Source organism: Chanos chanos, chromosome 15 (assembly GCF_902362185.1).
Source record: "Chanos chanos chromosome 15, fChaCha1.1, whole genome shotgun sequence".
Taxonomy (NCBI): domain Eukaryota; kingdom Metazoa; phylum Chordata; class Actinopteri; order Gonorynchiformes; family Chanidae; genus Chanos; species Chanos chanos.
The window spans coordinates 7,202,746-7,216,725 of record NC_044509.1 but is presented as its reverse complement, the minus strand read 5'-3'; the positions used below and the strand labels follow the sequence as shown (position 1 = coordinate 7,216,725).

General features: G+C 40.4%; 2 protein-coding genes across 3 annotated transcripts; one reads left to right on the top strand and one right to left on the bottom strand.

Moving 5' to 3' along the window:
- Positions 1–1,480: 1,480 nt before the first annotated feature.
- mrm1 (mitochondrial rRNA methyltransferase 1 homolog (S. cerevisiae)) lies at positions 1,481–3,758 on the bottom strand. The gene is made up of 5 exons (XM_030792985.1): positions 2,905–3,758; positions 2,336–2,429; positions 2,016–2,136; positions 1,786–1,905; positions 1,481–1,527 (listed from the first exon to the last, which is right to left on the bottom strand). The coding sequence occupies exons 1-5, from the start codon at positions 3,756–3,758 to the stop codon at positions 1,481–1,483; spliced, it is 1,236 nt and encodes a 411-aa protein (XP_030648845.1).
- Positions 3,759–4,597: 839 nt separating this feature from the next.
- mks1 (MKS transition zone complex subunit 1) lies at positions 4,598–9,552 on the top strand. 2 transcript variants are annotated; one of them, XM_030792972.1, is made up of 18 exons: positions 4,598–4,674; positions 4,944–5,065; positions 5,193–5,242; positions 5,399–5,554; positions 5,751–5,848; positions 5,997–6,125; positions 6,252–6,356; positions 6,624–6,732; positions 6,857–6,913; positions 7,020–7,062; positions 7,295–7,357; positions 7,513–7,583; positions 7,668–7,737; positions 7,950–8,057; positions 8,338–8,471; positions 8,782–8,864; positions 9,087–9,184; positions 9,449–9,552. In XM_030792972.1, the coding sequence occupies exons 1-18, from the start codon at positions 4,598–4,600 to the stop codon at positions 9,550–9,552; spliced, it is 1,677 nt and encodes a 558-aa protein (XP_030648832.1). The 2 variants fall into 2 exon arrangements, with proteins under 2 accessions (XP_030648832.1, XP_030648831.1); XM_030792971.1 differs by having other exon boundaries at positions 4,944–5,077.
- The last annotated feature ends 4,428 nt before the right edge of the window (positions 9,553–13,980 follow it).

The following is a 13,980-nucleotide window of genomic DNA, read 5'->3' as shown; positions in this document are numbered from 1 at the left end:
GAACATACGCCGTCACAAAACAATCATATTTAAATGACATTTAATTTATTTTTTAATTTTGTACTCGTAAACTGAGAGATTTGCGGGAATAATTTATGCAGCTTACAAATTCAAAGATGTACAACTGCTATTAAAAACCTGAGAACGCTGAAGGCTAAAAAGCTGTACGTACAAGGACATGCATAAAACTACACATAAAATCTCACTTTTTGTTGTTGCTGTTGAGAATGTAATTAATTGTTTTGTGCACTGTTACTTTTAAGGTACACAATGTGACTTCACCATAGATTAACTGTGATGAATGTAAAAGGTCCTGTCTCTAAGCCACAAAGTCCTTATTTATAATTCATAACTACTGAATAGGCAAAAATCAATCAAAGCAATAAGTAGTGCATATGTTGTTAGGGCAGAGGAGGTAGATCCCCAAATAAAGCTGAAACGCAAAGGATCCTATTTCTGAACATCCACAAACATATTTCAGAAACGCCCTAAATTACTATGGAGAAAGCAGCATAGTGCCAAGAAGAACATAGTATTTTCAATATTTACTGTCAGTGTTCAATAAGGGGAATCATAAACACATTTCCAATAAAATGTTGTTTTTTTTTATATACAATCTTCATTTTTGAATTCAGTCATTCATATATTTAAGGCAGAATTCACCAGAACCGCTGCATAACTGATGGTTCAGTTTGGCGTATTCCAAAAAAAAAAAAAAAATGGCATAAGCGCACGCTGAATTGCGACGGTGAAAATGGAACAGTGCTAAACATTACAGTTTGCTCTGAAAAAAATCAATTCAAATAGTTAGTGACCCAAAACATAGCTTGACCTAGACCCAGCGGCCATGCTGTTTACTAATACTGTTCTACTGATCAATACAGCGCAACTGACATTAGCATCAGCTGCCAACAGTTCCCTCTCCCAGGGCAAAACAAACTCACACACAAGTGCTCCCAACGTGGTAGTGAAATTTTCATCCATTTTAATTGGTTAACTGCATACTCTCAGTGCTGTATTGGTAAAAATAATATTGAGACAAAACGTGTGTGTTTCAAACGTTATTTTGTCTCTTATCATTCAAAACAAAAACAAACAAACAAACAAACAAACATGAACAGATTTGTTGAAACACATTTAATCGTATTCAAACATGTTTTGTGTATGGAAGATAGAGGGAGTGACTGTTCAGGTAGTAATTGATTTATTTTCTATGGAACATTAGCAGTAACAGAGTCCATCTCTTCCTGAAGCAGTACCGAGCTAAGTCTGTCTCAGTGATGCAAAGAGTCCATCAGCAACCTTTACACTTCTGATCAATCAGAGTCTTCACACACACACACACACACACACACATGCAGGCACGCACGCACACACCCACACTGCGACCCACACACACACACTGACTGCTAATTGATGAAGTAATCCAGTGATTAAGCAGTGTAAGGAGCTTACAGGAGCTGCTCTTTGGTAAACACCATCATTGGCCACATCTGCGAGATGACAGCAAAGAGTGCAGAAGGATACCTGGGTGGAAGAGAAAATAATAATTAATCGTGAGGCAAGTTACTTCCTTCCTATTTGAGAGTAGAGGTTCACACGCAACAATTTTATTATACTTATTGAATTCACAGGTGATGGCTAATCACTTGTATATATGTCCAGTCAAACAACTGCAAAGTAACAAGAATAGTCGGTCAACTTTACAGGAAGATCCAGATTCTCAGTGGTAGCAGTATAAGGTGGAGTTAGGTAGGGCAGTGTAGGTGGTGTATCTGAGTATACCTGTAGCTACAGAGACATTAAGGGATTCCACGGCTGGGTGGAGGTCTCTCCTGGGTGGGATGGTGAGCAGGACATCACACGTCTGACGTAGCTCAGGAGACAGACCCACCCCCTCACCTCCTGACAAAAGAGTCGCAGCTTTCAGCATGTCCTCAGGAGGGTTCAGAGTCCAGAATATAGATTACATCATTACATACACATCTGTGAATGCGAATGTGGCTATTACTCACCCATCAATAGCAATGTTGGCTTGGTCATACGAAACTCATGACAAGGCAAAGTTGGAGCTGCAGAATCCTCTGCTTCAAACCCCACTGTGCCAACGATGTGCCACCCTTCTTGTGCCTTCACCTAAATAACGTCACAGCGTTAAATCCTTTATCTTGTAAAAATCACACAGTATAAACCGTCCATGAACATGACTTAGCTATACACTAAGCAACTTAGCATCACTGATCTTTGTCTGCCCTCTAGTGGAGGAATGTTTAAATGCAGTGGATTAGAGCAGATGAGGTGCTGTTGAAGAGGGAAAAAAGGTGAGATAGTGTACCTTAACCATATCCTCTAGACTGTTTTGGCCATAAACTCCCATTATCTCCATGACACCTGAACTGGCCTTGCTCACCACTGGGGTGAGAGGACAGCTAGTGAAGAAAGATAAGATATGCATTAAAAAGACCACCGTCACAGTGTAACTTTTCATAAAGTTTGAGGAGGACAAAGTCTTCAGGAATTTGTCCACACCAAAATTCAATTGCGCTTTATTATGGTTTGAAGTTTACTCTGTAAATTTAACTTACACAGTTAACTAACCCCCCCCCCCCCTAATCAGGATAAGCGGCTTAGATAATGAGTGAGAGTGAGTTAACTAAACTAACTGAAATTCACTATTTTTCATAATGAATAGAAAAAACATTCAAATAAAATCCTTCGAGCAATTATTGTTAACAAATGCAGTTTTGACATGCTCCCTGATCTGACTGAATCAAAAATGAATTGTACCTGAAAATCTGTCTTAACTAATTATCATTAATGCAACTTCAAAGAATTACTTCAACTCCGATAAAAGAAACAGAGCTGAGGAAATGGTCTTTTCTGCATGTCAAATGTGTAGCCCACCTGTTTCTTAGACTACTCACAACTCGGTCAACTCCGAGAAAATAAGCAGAGCGCAAAATGGCACCAAGATTCATGGGGTCCTGTATACTATCAAGGACCAACCAGAGTGGACTGTTATTTCTGTCCGTCTTAAGTTTAGCAGTCAGGTTGTCCGTTAGGTAGGTGAGAGGACTTGCTTGAAGGCACAAGCCTTGGTGTACCCCTCCACGAGTCATCCTGTCTAATTCCTTTTTGTTGACCCGTTGGATTTGAATCCCACGCTCGAGCGCTAGCGCGCTAACTGTCTGAACAGCCTCCCTCTGCTGTCTTTCTGTGTGCTTCACAAACAGTCGATTAATCTTCCTCTTCCCTTGGCTAAGCGCAAGCAAACAGGGAGCCACTCCAAACACAAATTCAAACCGTTTGTCAAACTGGTTTCCTTTGCCAGCGCTTGGAAATGTCTTTTCTTCTCTAATATTTCCATGAATCCTGTGGTTTTCTCTTGAAAAGTCCTCAAAACAAAGTTTCTGAAGCTCTGATGAGATCCTGCTCTTTGTTCCAGTTCTCCTCTCAGAACGTTCTGGAACATGGTTCTTTTGCTCATTCCTTCCAGTAGAAAACCTAAATTGGCCCTGAGAATCATCAGGTTCTTCATGCCATTCTGTAGACCCAGCAATTCTGTCAAGCTTACTGTTGAGGGGACTCCGTCGCAATCTAACGACTGGTTTTGGACCAGTGTCTCTGGGCAACAGAAGGCTTCTTGTACAATGATAGGACTGTCTGAGACCATAAAAAGGCAGACCTAAATTATGAGCCGGCAGTCTTAAGCCTCTGATTATCTGAGTGCACATACTGATTTCTTCCCACACAGGCATTTTTACTTTGTTCTGAGATGCTCGCTGTGCAAAACTATATAACTATATGCTGTTTCATGACAGCATCTTATAATGAAGAAAAACTTCTTTTTCAAAAAAATCCCATGATTATCTACACTAAAAAAAAAAATCTGAATTCAGACGAAAGGGTTAAACTACCACACGCGCCGACTTCATACAATTTATAGTGTACATGCCAAAGCTGTGCTGCTGAGGATCAAGCTAATTTGTCCTTCAGTATCACTTCAGAAAGGAGACAAACGTAAACTAAGGGAAGTTGCTGTCTGAAAACCTCATTACGGTACACCGCAAACAGTACTGTACATGTAGGAGAGAAAGGTTCTCCCGGCACGTTAGGATCACAGGATACGTACAGCTTTTCATGTCCCAGCGCCTCACACCGCGTGCAACACTGAGATGGGATGTCAAACAAATCTTTCTTCGTAAGATTGTTGATTGTGCGTCACTTAATGGTGCATATCGCCATCAACTGGCCCGGCATGTAAATTACAGACCGTGAAGACTAAAGCAGGACGGAAGGTCTTCTTGTTACTATGCAACGAGACGCTTTTCAGTACGGGGTTCAGCGACTACTGAGATTGTTTTTAAGAAGTTAACCCATTTAATCAGAATGGATATACGTCTCTTCAGTGGAATATTCTCCTTTGGTTTATTGATTTATTTTCAGCTTGCGACTGAACAGTGTGTTGCTTGTTGATCTGACCAAGGAATTTCGCTTCATTTTGTTGCACTAAACTAGCAAATTAGCTAGTTTGGCGACATACTACTTTAAAAGCTAACGGTTCGTGCTTTGTAAAGACGACGCTACTTTAGCAGTTATGGCCGATGGATGGAGTACTGACACCGGGGAAACAGTCTACCGTTCCCGAGATAGCGTCAAGAACCTTAAAATAAAGTAAGTGAACCCCTTTACCAGGTATAGCAAGCTACGGATGTTTGTGAATGTATAGCAGTTAGCAACCATTACAACTCAATTTGACTGTCATCATTTGTAAACTGTATGAGATTCCTCGACAAGTCTGTCACTAGCTGCCAAAAAAATGAGTAAATCGGCGTTTTGTGTGAATCATCTGTAGGGTTTTAAATACAGCACTCTGTGAAATATGGATATGCCTCAGATCAAGTGTTTTGCATCGGTGTGATCTCCGTTTTGGTCTTTCACAGAGTCCAAATCCAACGAGTTACTTCGACTGCGTCTTTATCTCAAAATCTTCAGCAGCAAGTGCTGGCTCAACAAGAGAGTGGTGTTATCGAGCTCGATACTTTTAACTCTCCGACGCAAACAGGTACAAGAATATGTAAAAACGATTAGTTATATCAGTTAGGTGGTGATACAGTAATACAGCGCTTGATAAATAGCATTGACCTCATAGGTATAAGATCCAGCAGTAAGTAACTTCTTTCCTTTTTCAGCTGATGATGAAGAGCTGGTGGTTGGTTGGCAAGAAAAATTCTTCAGTCAGGTCGGTGACCGTTTGAGAAACGGCATTTTATTGTTTTGTTAATAATGGTTTAAACATATTTACACGTTTATATGCTGGATAATTTTATATATATATATGTGTGTGTGTGTGTGTGTGTGTGTGTGTATACATATATAATTTTCATGTTTTTTTTAGTTTGAAATGGATCTGTACCAGACTGAGTCAGCCTGCCATACACCACTGGAGCAACAATACCACAATGAAGTCACGGCGTTGAAACGCTCAAAACGGAGAAGAAATCAACGTATTTTCACCTATACAGATTTTGATCGTTTCACAAACTGGGAAGAGGTGGGCTACACAATATAAATCTCTGTTATAGTTTTACAATTCCTCATAAATCTAGTATATAAGTAGCATCTCCCTAGTAAATACTGTTGTTATTCTGTCTTACCATTATCATAAATACAGATGGCTGAAGTAAAGTAGTGAAGGCACAAGTAGTGAGGTTTGTGTCAGTTCTGTGAAGTTTTTATCGCGACAGCAGCAAGCTCAGAGTCTGACGACACCAGCGAAGTCCACCCCAACCCTGTTAACAGAACGCATGGCTAACGTTAGACACAGGAGACAAGATAGGCGGCCAGCGTAAGTAATTCACCGCTGTACTCTGTAGGATAGATGCTTTGAAATGGCTTTTGAATAAATTTAACCTCAGAGTAATCAGCTGTTTCTAAGCATTTCAATGGCCATGTGTTTATGTAAAAAGATTAACTTGTGGGGTTGTGTTTCGCAGAGAAATGAATGTCCCAAAGTCTCGTCTGATTGTTTGGGAACCATCAGACGAATTCATGAAAAACAGTCACATCATCAATACCCCAGTTCAAACAATGCACATCATGGCAGATCTGGGACCTTCTGGAAAGTGAGTGAAATATAACTGTATTATTTATTATTCAATCGCTAATTTGTTTAAATTAAACATTACGCAACAAACCACAGTCGATGTGCATTAAAATAAGTGTCTGACGGAGGTGACGTGTGTTCATAGGCTGGGCATGAAGGAGAATGAATACTTATTGTGTACCATAAGAGCAGACAGCAATGGAGTCATCACTATCAAACCAGACTTTAACAACGGCAGAGGCCCTTACAGGCAAGAGACTCCTCCCACCTTTCCTCATCCCTCTGTCTGAATATAACACCATTTAGCCTTTTCTCATTGCACTTCCATTATGGATTACTATAATGTTAGTAGTTAAATTATTATTAAAAAAAATTAGATTTACATGGTATTATAATACTGAACAGTTGGATGAAAGAATGTTTTTGAACTCGTAGAGGCTCTGTTACATGGAGATATGAAAACAGAGAGAGGGAATTGTGGGTGATGTTTTAATATCTATGGATGATTCTAAACCAGACTGGAAACCGAAGGAGAGAAGAGGGAGGTCTGGCGTCTGTTTCTGGAAAACGCGTCAGCGTCCATCAGTAATGAGGAGAAAGAGCGTGAGCAGCGCATGTACAGAGATGTGCGTGTTTACAAGTGTTTCCAGCTACATCCCCCCGATACATTTTATTAATTTACCGCACAAAGTTCTTCGGTCAGTGAATTCTCTCAGCTTCCGTTGGCTAACCCATAAAACTATTTTTCAGCTGTACAATCGACATAGAGATTACCTCAACAGCCTCGTTGGGCAGGAATTTGAAATGGTACGTGCGACAATAATGCATTCATACTTCGGTCATGCTGTTTTAAACAGAAGCATTGGGTGAAGTTATATGTTGGTGTTTGTTGTTGTTTTTTTTTTCTTCTCAGCCTCCACCTGGTGTACTCCGCTTGATCGTAAACGGAGAGATTGGTGAGTATTAAAAGATAAAGTGCATTTCAAAACAAAATGTAGTGACTCTCGATAGTTCCAAAAATGTATAATCGTCATGGAAATCATAGATCGAACATTAACCCAAGTTCCAGTTGAATGTGATGCTTTTCCATAAATCAAGTTGTGTTGCAGCGTAAGGCACAGATGAACTTTCTGTGATCAGTTACATCTCAGTTTCTTTCTTTTTCTTCTTTTTTTTTTTTTTGTTCAGTGTCTGCCATGGGCTATGAGTATGATAATCTGTATGTCCACTTCTTGCTGGAGTTGCCAAACAGTAAGTCAACAGCTCTTGTTGTACCTCCTCATTGGGTTTTGGATTTTTTTTTTTTTTTTTCCATCGATGAGTTGTAAGTGATTTATTCGCTCTCTTTCTCTAAGCGGTTTGCGTTCAGGGCGAGTTTTTAATAGTGACTGGTGTTTTCTCTCTAGACTGGTCTAGTTTGCCCTTTCAGGCTCTGTCTGGCGTAACACAGACTTGTCGCACACGCGCTCTGGGAAAGGTTAGTGAGAAGACAGATAACCGCCCATGTATGTTTTCTCCTTCACCAAATACGTGACAATCTGAGAATGCACTTTATTTTCAGGACAACGTGGCATTCTTTTCATACCCGTTCAGCTTTGAGGCTTTCTTCAAAAAGGAGGACGAATCTGATGGTAAGAGCTTTACAGGTTGAGAAGAGTTTAGAGTTTAGAAGAATTCATTTTACCATAGATCCAATAAGAACATTTCACTGTTTGTATTAAACAAGTGTGAAGACAAACATATCCGTGTACATCCTATAAGGTAGACATTCATCCTAAAATCACTGTGGGAATAAGAAATAACTCTAGTTAATGTTGGATTTTATTACTGTTGTTGTCCATAGAGTCATTACCTCAGTGGCCAGTTCTCTACTTCAAAGTTCTGTCTCTGGATTTCTGGCAGAGGTACAGAACAGAGGGCTACGGTTACCTTGTCTTACCCTCAAGCCCTGGTACGACTTTTCTGTTCGGCAACAAACACATTCTCTGGATTACTCGTCATTAAAATCAGTGTTCCTTAGTTTATGTGTTATTTCATTTTCAGTCGCGTAACTTGCCAACATGTAATTGCGAGCTGTGATCTAAATTTAAAAAAAAAGAACATGGTGAGAATGTGGCTCACTCTTGTTTGCATGTTTGTGTGTGAAGGTTTATGAGTGGTGTACTACAAATACATGTTTTTGTTTTGTTTTTTTTGTTGTTGCTGTTGTTATTTATTGGTTTGTTTGTCAGGGTACCACAAAGTCACATGTCAGACATGGAGGCCCTTGCAGAGTGGTACAGTGGCAGAGCTGAGGAGGTTTTTCATAGGTGGAGCCCCTGAACTGGAGGATATCAGTTATGTCAGAGTACCAGGCACTTTTAAGGTCAGCTCATCTCACTATATGAATTATAAAAATATTAAATATATTCATGTTATTCCCATTCACCCTGAACACCCAACAAAGCATGCAGATGAAACAGTGAGTTTTAGGTCAATATTCAGTGAGGAAGGATGTTTATCAATATTTCTGCAGGCCCCATGTTCGAATCATGTGCATGTATTTGACCGGTTCCTTTGTCTTGAAAGGCACCTTTTATTATGATGAAAATGTTTTGTTTTTTTTCCTTTAAATTCATGGATAATTTATGGGACTGGTATCGTATCACAACTTAAATTATCTTTTTATCTCCAAGGGAGATCGACTGAGTCGATTTGGCTTCCGCACTCAGACCACAGGCAGTGTGACTTTTACTCTCAACTGCATTCAGCATGCCAGGTAAGTCGGCATTAGACTAGGATCAAAGAGTGCGTTTATCTATTATTGATGTGATGACTATTCCACGCTGATTTATTTCTTATCAAAACCGTGAGACTGATATTCTGTGTTTTTATCAAGGTGAATTTGAGTTCATACAAATATATTTACTTTAAACTAGTAAAGATCATCATTCAGTGATGAGTTCAAGTCGGGGTAATGTTTGTTCTTTCTGCCTGTCAGGGCTTTTGTTGACGCTAGCTCCCTGAAGAAGAGGAGACAAACTGTTTTGGACCAGCTTGGAGGCCACAGTCAACAAGGATCTGTCTACAATGTACTAGGTAAGACTGGAAATAACAGACTCCATCCAATTCAATCCAAGACTGTCATTCACTGCCAGTGTATTGAAAAGAAGTTTGTCAATGCAATACCCCCACACACCTTATTTCAGAACACTGGATATGGATATCAACCAAGAACATTGGTAGATATTCATATCTACAGTATTTGTACAATAAATACATTGTATCCAAGCCCTTGTTGTTCATAGTAAGTCCGCGTGCCTGGCTGCGTGTGTGCGTGTGTGTGTGTGTTTATATATTCAGAGGCTTTCCAGAGAGCACGCAGGAGGATGCAGGAGGCCAGAGAGAGTCTTCCCAGAGATCTCATCAGCACCACGATACCACCCAACACTGAGTCCTCAGCCTGAAGCCAAGCACCACCCAACACTGAGTCCTCAGCATGAAGCCAAGCACCACCCAACACTGAGTCCTCAGCATGAAGCCAAGCACCACCCAACACTGAGTCCTCAGCATGAGGCCAAGCACCACCCAACACTGAGTCCTCAGCATGAAGCCAAGCACCACCCAACACTGAGTCCTCAGCATGAAGCTCAGCTACACTACTCACTACGCTAAGTAGCTGAGTGTATTTATATTAATTCCAAAGGGAATCTTTTCTATTCCATTCTGCAATTAGTGCTGTATTGTATTTGTATGAATCTTCCTTTTTTGTATGTATTTTTGCCCTTTAAGGGCTGACCATACCATTTAGATGCTACAAACACTTGAATTTTTCAGTGCTTTCCTTTTTACATTATTAATGCTACATCAGTGTTTTAAGAAACTGTGTCCAATTTCAATTAAATAAATGTTTAAATGACTTGGTTACTTTTTCAGATTAACATTAAAAGTTGACAACAACTACTGCCTCAGTGTTTTTTTTATAGGTGTAAGTAAAGGCACTGCCCATGTTTTAAATTTCCTGATGAACTAGAGCAAAATATGCAAACAGTGATCTCTAGAGAATCCAAAAATACAAATCAGTAGATTTTATTACTCCGTATGTTATTGGTCAATCACTTGCAATACTTTAACTGGACAGTAGAGGGTGCCAGCTAAACCATCACTGTGATAATTAAGTGAGCAACACATGCCTTTAGTATTTCACCCTGCTGCGATTACTTTGAGTTGGCATCGAGTCAAAGAGAAAACATATGTCTGTGGTGTGCATTTTTTTGTGCCTTAACAACTTAAAGAGCGATTCACAGGCGACTTGTTCATTGGGGCCGGCAGCTGTGCATGACTACTGACTCTGAATGTGCTGACTCCTGCGGATCTCAAAACCCTTCCTTGAAACATACACCAAAAGTTGATTTTATTCACACAGCGAATGAGTTGACGTTTGTGGTAATTTTCTCACCAAGTCAATATTTGGAGAAACACTTGGATAAGGTACATTATAAAAATGACCACTATTTTTTGTTTGTTTTCCCGTCCTTACGTTCTAATCAGATAGAGCAGTACTGACCTTAAATGCATCTGTGTAATAGAGCACCGTACTGCGGGGCATATAGGACGTTTGAGATGAAGACAAGCTAGTCGACTCTCAAAACCACCTGTTCATGTGTAAAGTGAAACTGAGCGAACAAACTCGGTGTCTTTCATTAACTTGTGATGTATTCTCAGTTTCCTCCTTGCATGTACAGTGTTCTGTTCAAAAGAGATCCAACTGCCAGGAAACTGTCAGTCTTGGCACAGTCTTGTATCAGTCTGGGAGTCTGTAGCACCTGCTTCTGTGACAACACAGCCCATTAAGGTTCGTGATGCAGGGCCTGAGATTAGCACCACGAAACAAAACTGAAATCTTCGCATTCTTCAGTGAACATCATTGTCAAAAAAAAAACACTTCACGTCTTCATATTTTACTATTTGGATCAATGAACCCGAAACGAATGCAACACGCTAAACTAGTAATATATTAGGAATTCGGTTTCATTTTTAACTGCGAGTCGTTCATGGCAAACAGCTGAGGGTAAATGGAGACAGCAGGCAGGGAGGGAGTGATTACCTCATTGAGACTTCCTCAGCTTGTAGATACATGTGGAGTCTGGGTGTTTAATGATGCGTTAATGAAACGGTGTGATAGTAGTGACAACAGCAGCAGAATACACTTCATGCTAACGGCTCGTAGCGGGCTGACGATAGCTTATTTATTACCCTGAGGGACTAGGGCTGTTGCGCAATGCTGCACCGAGCAAGCTTTCTTCTCTTCCCACGCGTTAGCTCATAACTTCACCGAAGAGAATAGGTCTGCTGTTAACGGCAGTATGCTGTACAGACTCTAAATTCATAAACATGTCATAGCACAATATAACGCTCAACTCTTGATGTAGAGTATTTTGTCTACATTAGCCTTATTAACTACTTTCTGTTAACTTAATCACATCAGGTTACTTGGCTGCTGATCAAAGATGTTTGGATTTTAATATCAGTTGCAAAAAAAAAAAGTTTATTTAAATTCACTCCAGTGCATCAACCTACACCTGTCACGTTACCTGTTAAAGGATGGTCCTCGCATTTCATTTCCTTTAACGACGTAAACAGTTAGAACGACCTCCGTTGCTCTGTCTCTCAGCCACGCTAGGAATCTTCATTAGGAAACCCAGTGAACTTTGTCTACTGTTTACCAGCCGACCCAGAGTCTGTAACCAGGGGCCTGTCTGTCCCTGGCCTTGTTTCCTCCTCTGAGTGGGGCACAGAATGCAAACTATGAGTTTGCCCCCTCCACTGAGACCAGCTGGCATCTTAACACCCCCAGGGTGTGAGACCCAGGCAAGGGGGGGGCAATGTGTGTGTCTGTTTATAAATTGCACCAGAAGAAGGCCCTGAGAGGTATCTAAAAATGGAAATTGAAAAGAACTTTCTCTTCTGCAGCATAACAGAATTTCACAAGTGATCTCAAACTGTCTCACAACCCCTGAGCTGTCTAGCTGCTCGTCAACTCAACTGTGTCATGTATCATGGAGACAATGACGCAATGTATTTTCTTGGTAGAACAAAAATCTGGCGTCGCTTTGAAAATTGCTTTAACACAGACGATGGAGGTGTGACACTCTGAGATTACGTGCGGTTATTATGTAATTGAATTTACAGTGATCAAATACTCTTACATAGGGTAACAAAATAACCTATTTTTTTTTAGGTAATGTCCAATGGTGAAACCGAACCGCCATTACCCTCTTCAATCAGTACTTAGCCCAATGACAATTAAATTAAGTTGAGTCATTGGCTGAGCTTGCTAAAGTGAATAACTAGCCTCAAGTTTCTTTTACACTGGAGTGGATATGGCTTTTAAGAGCGCAGCTGAGAGAGTGAGAGTCCTGGAGCCTGGAACAGCTGGGAGAAAGTGAGCGAGTTCATAGTTTGTACAGAACTGTTGCGCTCTTTATTTTTACACTGGCATTCTGGAGGTATGCCCGCAGACTCCAGCTGGGATGAGTCTCAAGGGAGGATGCAACAAGACACAGGAATCTCATAAGAACCCAAACTTTGCATTTTTCTGCTCAACATCAGCGGCTGATTCATGAACACCATTAAAGACCAGGGCGAAGAAAAATCTCTCTGTCAGGCGCAGGAGGTCTGGAGCAGTTATACAACTCTGAAACGTTCAAGTCTTGCATTTTTTTTTTTCCGCCCTTCCAGCTGCAATATGTGGCTGATTGGCTACTGAGTGCCAGTCAGTGACATATTGTGCTTGGCAGTTAGACATGAGTCCTTCAACAAATGAGTGAAAAAAATCAGCAAGACTTCTTGATTTGAGAGCTAGACTTGAAATACCTGAGACTGGAGTGTGGCATTCTTAAAGTCTTTCAGCATTAGTCAGAGAAAGGCAACAAGACGGTATGCTGCATTCTCAAGCTCATTTTTGTCTCTAACACAGGTTTATGGCACAAAATAATGGGTTCTTTAGGATACGTGACTTTAAACATTCTTTCACTTTCCTTTTTTTTTTTTTTTTCTTCTAAGTTTATTTCAGCTGAGTTAGGTTCAAGTGAATCTCCCTCACCTCAAACCTCACTGGCATCAACAAATGAACTGTAACCAGCAGATGTCACCCTTATTTAGCATTTTTACAGATCGCCTGTAAACTGTAAGTTGCTAGAATTTAGACAGATGTCCATGCTTAACCTTTGACATATGGTGACAAATTGTTTTAAAAAAAAAAAAGATTACAATTTAATTCGTTCCTGTCTCAGGGAAATCCCTAAATTCCATGAGAGTCACTCTTTAGCACTTAGTAAAGAGTGCGAAATCTCCATGAACAATATGGAATTCAACCAAATTTTTTCACCAGAAATGTTTCAGTCTGTTTAGATTAAGTAGTTTCCATCTGTCTTTCCAAGTATGTCGTAAATACACACCCTAAATATAAACATACCCCAGAGTTAAAATTAGGTCAATATCTGTTTTTGTTTGTGGTTAGTTATCGCGTCAAGGTCACGACCAGTAATAATCCACTATTATTAACTCGGCGATATCTGTTCGCAAACAGAGCAGAACAGAAGCTCTGAGTTAAGCAAGTCTGGGGAAAAGACCCACCTGAAAAAACTCTGATGACCTTTCTTGCATGCGAGTGACCTCTGTGCTGTTTTAGACTGGTGGGGTCAGGGTCAACAGTAAGAGTTTGGCTTAATCAGAATTTGTTTTACACCCCTGGTCAGCACCAGCTGTCGAAGCCCCCACGGTTTTCGACAGTGAACCGCTCTATGCATTAACCAGTATATCCGTGATGACTGGTATACAAGGTTTTCTTTGTCTTCCTAATAAACAGCAAGGAATTCTTCACTCCTCTTCTC